The sequence below is a fragment of the Annulohypoxylon truncatum genome (genome assembly GCF_022578515.1).
Source record: "Annulohypoxylon truncatum strain CBS 140777 unplaced genomic scaffold F4807scaffold_36, whole genome shotgun sequence".
NCBI lineage: Eukaryota > Fungi > Ascomycota > Sordariomycetes > Xylariales > Hypoxylaceae > Annulohypoxylon > Annulohypoxylon truncatum.
In genome coordinates, this window is record NW_025953822.1 from 139139 (window position 1) to 152427 (window position 13289).

The 13289-nt window shown below is 45.5% G+C and overlaps 4 protein-coding genes across 4 annotated transcripts; 3 read left to right on the forward strand and 1 right to left on the reverse strand.

The window, feature by feature from the left end:
- The first annotated feature begins 1953 nt into the window (after positions 1 to 1953).
- Positions 1954 to 4437, forward strand: F4807DRAFT_440053 (uncharacterized protein). The gene is made up of 2 exons (XM_047999261.1): positions 1954 to 3533; positions 3605 to 4437. Exons 1-2 carry the CDS (start codon positions 2186 to 2188, stop codon positions 3919 to 3921), a joined length of 1665 nt encoding a protein of 554 aa, XP_047850668.1. The 5' UTR covers positions 1954 to 2185; the 3' UTR covers positions 3922 to 4437.
- Positions 4438 to 4680: 243 nt separating this feature from the next.
- Positions 4681 to 5621, forward strand: F4807DRAFT_453579 (uncharacterized protein; the record flags this gene model as incomplete). The annotated part of the gene is made up of 2 exons (XM_048000478.1): positions 4681 to 5043; positions 5190 to 5621. 2 exons carry the CDS (start codon positions 4681 to 4683, stop codon positions 5619 to 5621), a joined length of 795 nt encoding a protein of 264 aa, XP_047850669.1.
- A 963-nt stretch (positions 5622 to 6584) lies between these two features.
- Positions 6585 to 8069, forward strand: F4807DRAFT_239263 (RmlC-like cupin domain-containing protein). Its single transcript, XM_047994264.1, has 2 exons — positions 6585 to 6987; positions 7049 to 8069. Exons 1-2 carry the CDS (start codon positions 6686 to 6688, stop codon positions 7905 to 7907), a joined length of 1161 nt encoding a protein of 386 aa, XP_047850670.1. The 5' UTR covers positions 6585 to 6685; the 3' UTR covers positions 7908 to 8069.
- On the reverse strand, positions 8070 to 8967 carry F4807DRAFT_239264 (uncharacterized protein). The gene has a single exon (XM_047994265.1). It carries the CDS (start codon positions 8616 to 8618, stop codon positions 8232 to 8234), a length of 387 nt encoding a protein of 128 aa, XP_047850671.1. The 5' UTR covers positions 8619 to 8967; the 3' UTR covers positions 8070 to 8231.
- Positions 8968 to 13289: the final 4322 nt, after the last annotated feature.

The following is a 13289-nucleotide window of genomic DNA, read 5'->3' on the forward strand; positions in this document are numbered from 1 at the left end:
AGAGACATGGAGGACACCGACAATGAATGTTTTGCACTGCTGTCTTAGCACTATTCTCTAGTAAGTAGTACATATAAGGCAAAGGATTGTAACAGGTATAGACTAGTGCGGCAAACGTATTGTCTCTAGCCGGCTGGCTGAAAGTCAACGAATAGATTGATCTGCTGATGCAAGCAATAGTTAGCGATCTAATCTAGCAACCGAGTCCCATCTATGTTCGATCGGCGTTGATGTCCTGCGTTAAGGTCGGTCGATTACAGGGCGGCGTTCGTAGATGTAGTAAATGGCCGGTAGTCGGGACCGAGAGGGCTGCCACGTGTGGTTTCAGGGGGCCGCGAGAGGGATAAATTGCTATGAGAGCAGAGAGAGACAAGATATGTAAGGTTACCATATGATACCGACACTACCAAGGTGCAGTTTCGGTAAAGGGGTCTTCCAGTTTAGAACAGGGAATACCCGCGACTACTTCGTAACTTGGATTCTGAGGTTTTACCAATTGCAGGACCCTGAAGCTAGTAATGAGAGCGAGCCGGATCAGATAAGGGTGGGTTTGCCTATTTACGCTTGCTAAGCAGCGCGGCTTCAATCCGACAAAGTACCCATCTACTTGGGCGCCTGTTGCGGGGAGCAACATAAGATGCAGTGACCTTTTTACGTGGGATTTGACGAGTACGGGACGGCGATGAGTGCACGGGTCCTTACCTCATTGGAACGTCCTACACATTAATTCTTAGGGAGACGGATAAGGTGCTTATGGCGTAGGATACCTATTGTCGTTGGATCGATTCGAAAACATGTGTAGAATAGAGGAGAGAGAACATCTTGAAGATGCTGCTTTACCGGTTCGAGCAAGAGATTATCATCAATATATCGAAGACGACGATCTTTTGAAGCATCTTCTCCATTAGTCTTCGATCTAGCTAACTGGTTGCGCCCTAAGAGCATACATGGTTGAGGGGATCTATGCACTACTACTTAGCTACGCCGCAAATTGACGAAAGTGACCCTCCCAAGAACCAATTGGGACAGCGGAAATCCAATGCAATGGGACGTCAAGGATAGAATAGGAAGCATTCCACGATGACATTACTTAAGACTGGTATGTGATAGCTGTATATATTTGACTGCACATTTACTAGAATTCTCAACAAGAAAATGTCTTCTTGACTTGATTTGAAGTATTATTCCAAGCCTCCAGGCTTTCGTATATGAAAAGCGTGATTAAAGCCCGGGCCACTCGAAATCTGTATCTTTCGTCTAGACAATTTCAAACGACCCGACCGCTCCGCTAAACTATTACTTGTGAAAACGCCGCCGAGCAAGACTGCGGATATTCCTGGTAAGAAGGCCTGCAGATCGTTCCAAGAAGGGAAATTTGGACCTTGGAGCTGGAATATGGCCAGATGGCTAAGCTTCTTAGCTGGGCATTTATCCTACAGGACCTGGGTGGCGTTTATATTTGTAGTTAGTCTAGGGCTGCTAGGTCCCAACTAGGGGCGATAATTGGGGGCGGGCTGAAGCTATCTAGCGAGCTAGCACGATCCTTCGGCGGCAGAGCAGTTGAACCGTTGAGATCTATAGGACAGTAACGTGAAATCATAACAAGATACGCTATAGAACACTCGTATGTAGTTTGTGCAATTTGGTAAGGCAAGTTTCGTATGGTGTAGGTAGGAGAGAATAAGTATTCGTCGAATTCGGGTCCGCACGCACATGAGACGTCCTGCTCGCCCTGAAAATAGGATTGTTAGCTTCTCATAGGGTAAAAGATCATTGGAGGGATGTCCTGGAAGGATTCCACGCTCCCTGCACAGGGTCCCATCGAAAATAAGCATGTAACTACCCGAGTCCATATAACATGCTAGCCAAGATGAGATGGGACGGAATTGGGTAGACAGGGTAGGATTGCTGCGAAGCAGTAGGTACGGAAGGATTCTTTTCATAAAGCAGCCATATGTACCTAATTAAGCCCCAGAACAGAAGAGAGAGACGTTTCTCATTCTGTTTTCGTCACAGCGTCAGCTGTGTCTGACAACTTGCTTTTCCTGTGCTGTGTTTCGTAATCGAGGAAAAAAAGAGCAAGTCATGCTCCTCCTCAAGGTATCACCATCACATCAAATCCTCTTGAGCTGAGCCATCCACATCCGATTTCTAACGGCATCGGCCGTTTGAACCAGAAGACGCGATGTCGTCAATACCACCGGCCCATGAACCGCACAGTACTCTCGAAGTCTCCGAGAGGGATCCTGAGACCTATCAGAAAGAAGTAATAGCATATCCCGATCACAGCTATCCACAAGCAGTTCCGGTCGAGCAAGTTGGCGCTGGTGGAGCGACGCATTCATTCTATAGTCCCGAGTCGGCGAAAGAAGTCGTAGTAGAAGCACCTCACGATGCATACGCAGGAGCTGGCGTCTTGCCGGGACCGTATAAAGATCCTAACTCCATGGGCGGCGTGGCATACCAAAATGGCTATCCAGCGGGCGCGGTTTATGCGGACGGGTCAGCATATTCGAACAGCGCCTACCCCAATAGCACGTACCCGAACAGCGCATATCCGAATAGCGCGTATCTCACAAGCAACGGCAGCCAGATGGACCCCAGTATGTATGGACATAGCCCGGCCGAGAACGGTGGTCAATTCCCTCCCACAGATGAGAAGGCAGGGAAGAAAGGACCGATATGCGGGCTTCCAAGAAAGATATTTTTCATTTTATTAGGAGTCGGGATTGCGGTAATCGCGCTCGTGGGAGGACTAGCGGGTGGGTTGACGAGTAAGACTCATGGCGGGGAGAAGGCGGCAGCTTCGTCGGGATCGTCAGGCAGTCCCAAGGACCCGGCGTCGTCGAACACGACCGAGAAACTTATCCTCGATAATTCGAAAATAACAGCGTCGAATTGGACGGATTCCAACGGCGTCGTTCACAGAACCGTCCTCTTCCAAGACGTGTATAATTCAATTATCGCCCGACGATGGGATTCCAATGGAAAGTCGTGGACGACGGACAACTTGACCCAGTTGATGGCCGCGACGACGACGCCCCTTAATCCAATTCCGGGAACCCCCTTGGCGAGCGCGTCGATGGATCTTGATCCTACATACGAAACGCACGTGTGGTTCACGGATCCGTCGAATACGATAAGATCGATGGTCTGCTCTGACGCGCTGAACAAACCGGATAGTTGGGACAACGATACCCTCGACGACGCCGTTCTTGTAACTTGGCCCGGCTCTGGACTGGCCGCGATGTGGCAGCGATGCTGGCACTCTAGCTGCGATGGAACTTGGATCGTCGCGTATCAACGGCCGGAAGGGGCTATTAAGACGGCCAATTCCAGCACCTGGGCCACCGCAACTGTAGCGGTTGATTCCAGTGATGTCGCCGCCAATTCGAGTTTGGCGATTATCCCTCAGCTAGACGGGCCATATCTCGACCGTCTCGAGCTCGTCTCGGAACGCGTCGATTCAGGTCAGACGGGTGATATGAGAGTAACGACGTACAACGACACGTGGAACGGCGCTGATCAACGAGGTAAGCACCCTATTTTCCCAAAGATCTTCCAAAAAGAACTAAGAACATGTGTAAGCTGACAGGCTTATTAGTGACCGAACTCCAATCCGGCATACCATTGCCAGCGCCATCTCAGCAATTCGCCATAACGAAGTGGGACAGCTGGAATCAGGCGCTCTACCTCAGCCTGCTCCAAGGCGGCACACTTAAAGGCAACCACTGGGACGGAAAGACGATGAGCAATATCTCGTCTTTCAACTTCAAGTCGGGCCCCGATACCAACTTCACGTCCATCGCGATGACGCCGGACGCCATGTTCTACGGCATCTCCAACAACCAGATCATAGAGTATTCGCTCGACACGACGGATCCGTCTACATTCAACTACGTGGGCGTGGTCTTCCCATGAGATTTCCTTTTCTGCGTTCAAATGCAACAATTTTGTGTTTTCAGTTGGTCCCCAAAAAAGGATAGGATACTATGGGGCCCGGGAATTTGGGAAGGGCATTAGGGAGTTGGCGGGAAAGACTCGTTGCGGCACAGCATCAACCAAGGTGTATTTTTCTATTCTTATGATACGGCCTTATCCTTGTGTAAGTCGAGAGGACCTATTTTGACACGATACCAAGCGGAGCGAATTCGCTTTGTTTACCTATTATTTTGCCCTTAGGGTAATACTATGACACGATCTGTTTGTACGCATAGTTAGCCACTTACTACGTGGGACGATTTACCTAGATATCTAAAACAATAGAAAGAGAATCATATTCAATGGTTTGACTCATTCGGTTTTATTTATGGATGCAATGTATCTAAGTTAGTCGGAAAAGAACATACCAGGTAGGTAGGTATTGAACAACTCATCTACGCGAGGCTAATTTTGTGCCATTCCAACCGACGATGGCCTCAATTGGGTATTAGGGACATAAGCATCGTAATTAATGTAAATCAACCAACTTTATATGCATAACTCTAATGAGAACGTTGTTTGTGCGAGATCAGATTTCAATTCGTAATCGTGACGCGATGCAATTGTCAACGACGTCATAATAGCATAGCGATGTCTCACAAGACCAACAATGTGCTCCCATTCAGCTCTATGATGGTTTTCCGCACGTAACCTAAACCACATGTTATATAAGTGGCGGTTTCTATAAAACGAATGGAAATGCTAGGAAGGTCAATTACATTACGAACTGTACCTAGAGTTCTCATTAGGAGAAACCTGTTCAGAAATCCACCAACAAGATCTCCCACCACAACTGCAGCTATTACCAACTTGAGATATTCATTTAGAGATATCAAATTCAACAACAAAATACTTCGCACAATGGCTACCTTTTCGAATACGGATACTGGTGACAAACCGTCTGGGCCGTATTATAACAAGAACATCGACAATGATGTGACCCTGAAGGAGAAGGTCGAGACTCTCACCAAGTTCGTTTCCTCGTGCAAGTTCGGCATGATGACAACGCACGATGTGGTGAGCGGCAAGCTAGTGTCTCGCTGCATGGCCGTTGCAGGCAAGGTAAGAAGCTCCCAAGTCCATCGATATTGATCTCAATCGTCCAACACCCCCTCACCACTTCCCTGACCTCCCTCCCGACATACCTACATTCATGGGTTATGTCATGAATGAGCGTATAAACAACTAACCACAATCCCAATATTTAGGAAGGCGGCGATATCGACCTGACCTTCACCACGAACACAGAATCGCACAAGACGGACGAGCTCAAGGCGGACAAGCACACCAACATCTCCTTCTGCGACAGCTCCGGCCAATGGGCCTCGTTCGCAGGCAACGCGAGCATCGAGACGGACCGTGACGCCGTCAAGAAGTTCTACAGCTCTGCGCTGAAAGCCTGGCTCGGAGATCTGGGCGATGGCGTCCACGACGGATCGGAAAACGACCCGCGGATCGGCGTCCTCAGAGTGAAGACGAGCTCCGTGACGTACGCCATCACCGACAAAACACTACCCAGCAGGATGGCTGAGGTGGCCAAGGGTACGATTACCGGGGAGCCGGCTAAGGTTAATAAGTTAAGGGAGATCAGCGAGGATGAGGTCCGGCAGTGGAGGGCTACGGCTGCGAAGAAGACCTAAGACGGGATAGGACGGGATGAGACTCATGTGCAGTTGTGTGTCCCATTTGCTGTAACTGTAACGTAAGGTACCTTATAGCTGGATCGTTATAATTGTCCCCTTACAGAAGGTCTTAATGCGCCAACTTCTCATGTTTCATGCCATATACAGTTACTAGACTATTATAACCTTTCTAAGAGGACATTTCAAGTCGAAACTTAAACTAGCGGTCTAGGTGCAGCATTAATAATCGTATACTTTTATAAATAAAGAGGGCTTACTTACTCAGACCCCCTATTAATTCACATGCCTACCTACATAGCTATTGTTCTTTAACCAGACTTAGGTATACGCAGAGATATACATACCTCTCTGAGTAATATAGATAACACGATAGCGGCAGAATGGCGAATAGTAATGACGAACGTCGACCATTTGCCGGATATGCTTCTCTTTAGAGAAAGTGCGTCGGTGCTTGCGAAGCCTCGGAGGCAGGAAAATTAATCTGGAGATTTGGAAGAATTAAGTCAGCCATGCTAGGCCACGCTAGTAAACCAGTAAGCGGCGATCTGAGGAACCGGTTGTAAGGAGCCATGCCGTGTAAGGTCAAGTGCGGCAACCTAGACGCGGGCGCTACTGCCAGTTAGACGCCATTATGCGCCAGTTAATTGCTGATGTAAAGTGTTTGTAAGGCTTGGAGTGGCGGGACTGCGGGGTGGCTACGTACCTGTCGTCGGGAATTTTGTCAAATATTATACTTGCTGACCAACATGTACCTTCCGCTTGGATATGGGAAGGAAAGCACGCCTTTCTATTCCAAAGGTACCTCACCTCTGATATGATCCACTTTCGCATTCTTCCATTCTTTTCCCCTTTTCCCATTTTCTTATCAAATAATCAAGTGTCGGAAACCGAGGCGACAAAACGGGCGAATGTTCGTGATATTTCTAGCCTGACCTACTAAAGTACCTACCTACATAATGCATCCACCCTCGTCCCTGATTCGCGACCTACCTGATTCTGTCTTACTATTCGACCCAGCGTAAGAGTCTATAAAACTATCCTCTCGTAGCCTTCCGCCCCTCATGAGGGCCTTATCGCTTTCCATCTCTATTCTCGTAGCAATACTTTCCATTGTCCTATTCCGGGAACAAGTAGCCGAGCTTGCGACCGTATCTCTCAACGCCATCCTAGAGAAATTCAATAAGTCCTACGACAATAGTAGTAGTAGTAGCAGCGTCGCGACAGATCGCAACACCGTGACGACGACGACGACCTCCGATTCCGAGTCCGCATCCCCTTTCTACAATCCCAAAGAAAAGCTCGTCGCGACCGAGATGTCTATCCCGCGCGCAATCCGGAAGGTCTTCCTGGCCGTCGAACAAGCGTACGCGACAACCCAAAATACCTTTTCCTTGTGAAACCATTTCTAACTCTTTCCCTAACAGCGAAGGCGCCGGTGCTCGAGTCCGCCGATCGATCGGCACCCCGCAACTGCGCAACTTCTCGCCCTTCCTCATGCTCGACCACTTCAGCATCAAGCCCGGGTCGGGCTTTCCCGACCACCCGCACCGGGGCCAGGAGACGATCACGTACCTGCTCAGCGGCGCGGTGGACCACGAGGACTTCGCGGGCAACGCGGGCACGATCGAGGCGGGCGACCTGCAGTTCATGACGGCGGGGCGCGGCATCATGCACGCGGAGATGCCGCGGCAGAACCCCGACGGCAGCGCCAACGTCGGCCTGCAGCTGTGGGTCGACCTCCCCGCCCACCTCAAGGCGTGCGAGCCGCGCTACCGCGACCTGCGCGCCGCCGAGATCCCGAGCGCCGACCTCGACGACGGAAAGGTCCACGTTAAAGTTATCTCGGGCCAGGCCGCCGGCGTCGACAGCGTGAAGGACCTCGCGTACACGCCCGTCTGGATCCTCGACGTTACCATAAAGCCCGGCGGCAAGCTGGCGCAGCCCGTGCCCGCGGGCTGGAACGCGTTCTCGTACCAGCTAGAGGGCAGCGCGGTGTTCGGTGTGGGCGAGGCCAAGAGGACGGTCGAGCAGTACCACAACTGCGTGTTCGAGGCCGAGGGCGACACGGTGGTGGTCGAGGTGCCCGAAACGGCGAAGGAGAGCGCGCGCTTTGTGTTAATTGCGGGCCAGGTACTCGACCAGAAGGTCGTGCAGTACGGCCCGTTCGTGCTCAACTCGCCCGAGGAGGTCCGGAAGGCGTTGATCGATTACCAGTTCCACATGAACGGCTTCGAGAGGGCTAAGGACTGGCAGAGCGAGATCGGGAAGACGATGGCTGGTTGAGCGGCCGAGTTGTTGATCGATGATGAATGTGCATGTGTGTATATATTCGCGGCGGCCAGATGCCTTCCCCTGCCCTCTCACAGCCTTTTTTGGCATTGGCGAAGTTTCTTGTATATAGTTCCCCCCTTTTTAATTTTTGGCAAGCCACTGCATTGGTTGGCTGCTTGAGATACCCGATTGCACGGCTGGTGTATAGGGATAGCGGATAGTAGATGATGTTGACGATAACGACGAAAAGAATTTGAGTAGTGATTATCTTTTTGCATCTGTCCCCTCCCTCTCTCTTCTTCGTCTGCGAACCCAACCCCGTTTCATTGCCGGCTCTCAGAAGTTGCCCTTCGGCCGCTTGACGGGGTAGGCGTCCGGCAGACTCATGACCCATTGCAGCCGGATCAATTCGTCCATCGGCGGGTGCACGCCCTTCCACCAGGACGCTTTGCGCGGGTGCAGGCCTGTTACTTGTCGTAGGCGCGGGTTGCTCAGGATTGCGGCGGCTTCTAACGGTCGCGTGGGGTGCTGGTTCTTGGGCATGCTGTCGTAGCTGATTCTGCCTTTTTGGGTTCCTGGTTTCGTCGCCGGGGCCGGTGCCGGGATGGTCTTGCCAGGCTTTGGTGTTTGCGAGTTGCTTTTCGCTCTGGGAGAGCTGGAGGAGGTAGAGGATGATGATGGTGGTGGGCTCTTAGGAGCCTGGTTGTGAGGGATTGGCTTCATGTTAGATCTTCGGTGTTCGTTTATCGTGTTTGGGATCGTGTCTGGTCCGCGAGTATTCCTGGTTTGAGCAATGGAGTTCTTATATGTGGTTATACGAGAGATGATATCAGGTTGTTTTGTAAATACCTCAGCATACAAACCCGGATCCCGCACCGCCTTCTCCAGGTATATCCGCAACTTTTTATAATCCCTTCTCGAGACGAGGCTACGGGATATAAATATATTGCGTCATTGCCTACCATCGATACTATGTCAAGAGGTGCAAGTGTACAGTGTTACGACGTCTGACATACATACACGTATAGCTGTATGGGGGCAGAAATGGCGGCGGCATGAGAGACAGAACATGACTAGCATCTGTAAGCACTTGTAGCCTCACTCTCACTCTCTCGCCTGCTTGGCGTTGGATTACCGAAATCGATTGGCGCCTTTTTACTTGGCCGGTTTCACGGTACCACATTTTTAGGGCTATTATTACTGTCTTAGCTCGGTCCGACATCTCTCTCGTGAGATGCTACCTATTATTGTTTATGTCATTCGGCGAGCTGGGAACGGGCGCGAGTGCTACCCAGACGCGTTTGCGTCTGGACTTGTGTGGTTGCGGTACGGCGCGGGCGCGAAGTCGGAAGGGGTAATTGGACTTATTTCTCGTTCGTTCGGTGCGTCTCCCGCTCTTCATCTGCTTTTCACCCCGGAACACACCGCCTCGCGTATTGATATCCGGACCATGCTGTCATCGTTGCAAATGCAACGCCGACTTGGAATACAAAGAGTGAGTACCTAGATGCGCCAAATATATACAGGATCATTTGACTCTTTTCGGCTGCTGTAGAGACAGGTCAAAGGATAAGGGGCGGATAGGGCCATCAGCCCATCCGGGACACATGCATGGTGGGTGATGGTGGGTCGAGCTTTTCGCTGGTTGGTACGTGAGAGCCTCAATATTTAATAGTTTCATGTCGGCCCATTTACCTGTGAGAACGGCGCTGCCGGTTTCAAGGTTTTTTGTGATATGGCTTGGTGGTGTGCAGTCGTTCTGTTTGGCTCCATGTCGTGTCACATCTCCAGCAATCCTTCCCACACTCATGCTTTTTAAGCCACTCCCAAGCTCAATAGGGAAAAGAGGTCGACGGAAGAATTAGGGGTATTATCGGAAGAAACAATCGAGATGTTTCATACTCCTAGGGCGAGATCGACTGTATCCGACCCTATCATTCAAGGTCATTATTATTGGAGATTTGCATGGCTATAACCTCCACGCTAGTTTTGCTGGCAATCATATCACCGTATACTATGATAGTACAGACATAATAGGGCGGTACGAAAAAAAAAATCTCAAGCCACATGTATACCTGCGTACCAGGTAAGTAGGTATATGCGGGTCGTATCACAGTGATCGGGATATTTCTAGGTAGGATACGGCTAAAGGAGAGGAGAAATTCATCGATAGTTAAGTCATAGAGTTATAGTATCTAGAAGAGTGCCCTCTACATACCTACCTAGGTACCTACTTACCAGGTAGGAATCCAACCTTCTGGATCTAGAACTAACAATAGGATGTCAAAAGAATAAGATCTAGGTAGGTAGAGCTATTAATACTGATCCCAATTGCATCTATATATCACCATCAAGGGTCTCCTGAGAACTCTACCAAAGGCCAAGTTATCATTCGCGATGTCCTGGACGTTCATCATCTCTAAGAGATACCAATGTTATGAGGAGCGTCGATATTCTCATAGTCATCTAGAACCTCGAGTAAGTATTCCATTAAATTACTTACGAGGTGCTGGCATTCACTCGTCCATGAGTAAATTGTGCCTAGGCCTCGCTGCCTCAGGGTACCCCGTGATAAGGCGCCTTGACTGGTCATCTGTGGCCGATGGCATATTAAGGAAAATTAGCCAACGTACGTATTTACCAGCTTCTTGATTTATAGTAGGGGAACATCCCGCTACTAGGGTTCAGAGCCACAGAATACCTCCATATTCCTAGTTGGGGAACATCCCACAGAAGCAACGCTGTCCAATCATTGCTGGCTCGATAGACCGGTACAATTACTACGCCGGGTGGTAACTAGCATACATGTAATAATGATGCCGAAGATAGTAACTATTCAACGACAAGACTTAGTCCCATTATCTTCCGAGATGTGTGAAACCTCCCGTATCTTACATGGGTAGGTAGGCACCCCTTTTCGAAGATCGGAAGACTGGTTGGGTATGATATGACCATCCCCTGAAATATTTTATATGAAATATATGCAATGAGTATTGCTACCTTTTTGAACGAAATGACCTAGTCACTTCCCTAATTTGACAATCTCGTTACACTCACGATATTGCTTGTACTAGCTCGCTTCCGTTACCTATTGGTTATCTTAACCTCGGGAACATAAAGCTCGGAGCCGCAGTTGATTGTCTTCGTTATGTGCTGGGTTTCAATATGTATCCTCATAGAACGTTATACTCCATCGAACGAACACCTTCTCCCAAACTAAATACCATGGTCCCCTTTTGGCATAAATTCTGATATTCAGGGGGGGGGGCGGTTGTATGACTACTATTAGAAAATTGGATCAAGAGACTAGAATACTCATAATTGGGCTAAGTCGTGTAAATGGCGTGCATTAATCCTCTCCTAACAGAGCCATTAAATCTGATTACGCCGTTCAGTTCCTCTCACAAGTACCTCACAGAGTACTTAAAACTAAGGTTATCATATACACTAACAGTTTTAAGCCCTTCTTTATCATAGGTCAATGGTAAAATGGGTTGCAAATGAATAATAGCGTTTGTAAGTCCGAACTTAAGCTTGTGACATGACAACGACAACCACGTGGTGGCAAGGACCAATCCATGGTCAATATATTAATCTGCATGGCGGATATTATTTGGCCGGTATATCAGGTAATGTATCAAGCGAGACGATATCGATCTATTCTGGAAGTAGACGTCCATATAAATGCCGGTTAAATTGAACTAATTAGGTGACCTCGAGTCAATATTACATTACGTTTGATCAACTTCCTGGCATTGCCGACGTTGGTGATGTATCGAATTAGTTTACCGGCGTCTCTAGAGCGAATAAATATCTACCTAGGCTTTCAGACCTGGCCCCTTCGCTTTACACCTCGAGTCCAGCTCTCTGTCAGCGTTAGCACCGCAGCCAACGTTGACTCGAACTTTTAAAGGCGTGGGGGTGATTTTCCATCCTTATCCAAAGGTTTTGGCATTATCGAAAACCGCTTGAATTTTGGATTGGTAGTCCTCTAGACTTAACACTAGGTAAGGTTTATACCGAAATTTGGAACAGCGAGGCTACTTATTGTTAAATACAGGGCACTATTCCCTGTATTTAGTACTACACTATAATAGTTTAAGGGATTATTGAAAACAGTTATAATAGCTGTTTACGGCGCTCTTTGTTTACTGTTTTTAATATATTACATTCCATTGTTTTTAACACATTAATCCATTAATTAATAAAACATTTACAGTTATATAAGCTGTTATACATTCCTTAAATTTAATAAACTTTTAATAAAATATAATAATAATATATAAAACATTTCTTAATAATAATTCACATTTTTTATAACATTATTAAATAATGTTTTATATTTTATAAATTTAATTATAAAACCCGTTTTAATATTTTTATTTTTTTATATTTTAATATTAATTTTATTAATTTAATATATATATTATATTAACTTAAATTTAATTTTAATAAGTTATAAACCCGGCTTTATAAATTAAATTTATTTAAAACTTTTTACGTTTTAAAAAATATTATAATATATTTATAATATTTTTTATAATTTTAAATTTATATAAGTTATTTTTATTATTTAACCTTTATAATATAAATTTTATTAAATTTATATAAAGGGTTAAAAACTTTATTTAAAATAAACTTAAAAAGTTTAAAATTATTATTAAATATTTATTATTTTTATTTTATAATAAGTTTTTTATAATAAATAATTCCATTATTAAATTTATTAAAAAAATTATTATTTTAAAAGCTTTAAAAATTAATAACCGTTTTATAATAACGTTTACTTACCGGGAATTTATAAAAAAATATTTAACGTTTTTTAAAAAGTTTAAACTTACAAGCTTTGAAAATTACCAAGGGTAAATTTTATAATTTTAAAAGATTTTTAACGTTTTATAATTCTTTAATTTTATAAAAAATATAAGGTTTTTAAACATTTTAAAAATTTATAAAAAATTAATTATAAACTTAATTATAAAAAATAGTTTAAATGTTATAACTTAAGTTATAATATTATATTTTATAAAATTAAAATTCATTTTATAAAAGTTAATGGATTTATATTGTTTTAAACGGGGTTTTTTAAAGGCCCGTTTATATATTGAATTTTATATTTTAATATTATAAAAAAACATTAATTTAATAATTTTTAATAATAAATTCAACGGTTTAACTTTTAAAATAAAATGCTTAAAAAACTTTATTAATAATGAAAATTAATATAACGTATATTTAAAAACTTTATATTTAATATATTTAAATTAAATTAATATAACGCGTTAAAACTTTAAAGCCATTAAAAATAAGTTTTTTACGGACTTTAATTCGAAAATAACCTTTATAAATTTAATTTACTTAATAATTAATATTTTATTAAATTTTAAAATTAAT

What these genes read in the sequence shown, in the direction of transcription:
- F4807DRAFT_239264 (XM_047994265.1), bottom strand. Translation starts at nt 8,618, where the DNA reads ATGAAGCCAATCCCTCACAACCAGGCTCCTAAGAGCCCACCACCATCA.
- F4807DRAFT_440053 (XM_047999261.1), top strand. Translation starts at nt 2,186, where the DNA reads ATGTCGTCAATACCACCGGCCCATGAACCGCACAGTACTCTCGAAGTC. An exon ending in GAACGGCGCTGATCAACGAG is followed by an intron (nt 3,534 to 3,604) that starts GTAAGCACCCTA and finishes CAGGCTTATTAG; the next exon opens with TGACCGAACTCCAATCCGGC.
- F4807DRAFT_239263 (XM_047994264.1), top strand. Translation starts at nt 6,686, where the DNA reads ATGAGGGCCTTATCGCTTTCCATCTCTATTCTCGTAGCAATACTTTCC. An exon ending in TTCCTGGCCGTCGAACAAGC is followed by an intron (nt 6,988 to 7,048) that starts GTACGCGACAAC and finishes TTTCCCTAACAG; the next exon opens with CGAAGGCGCCGGTGCTCGAG.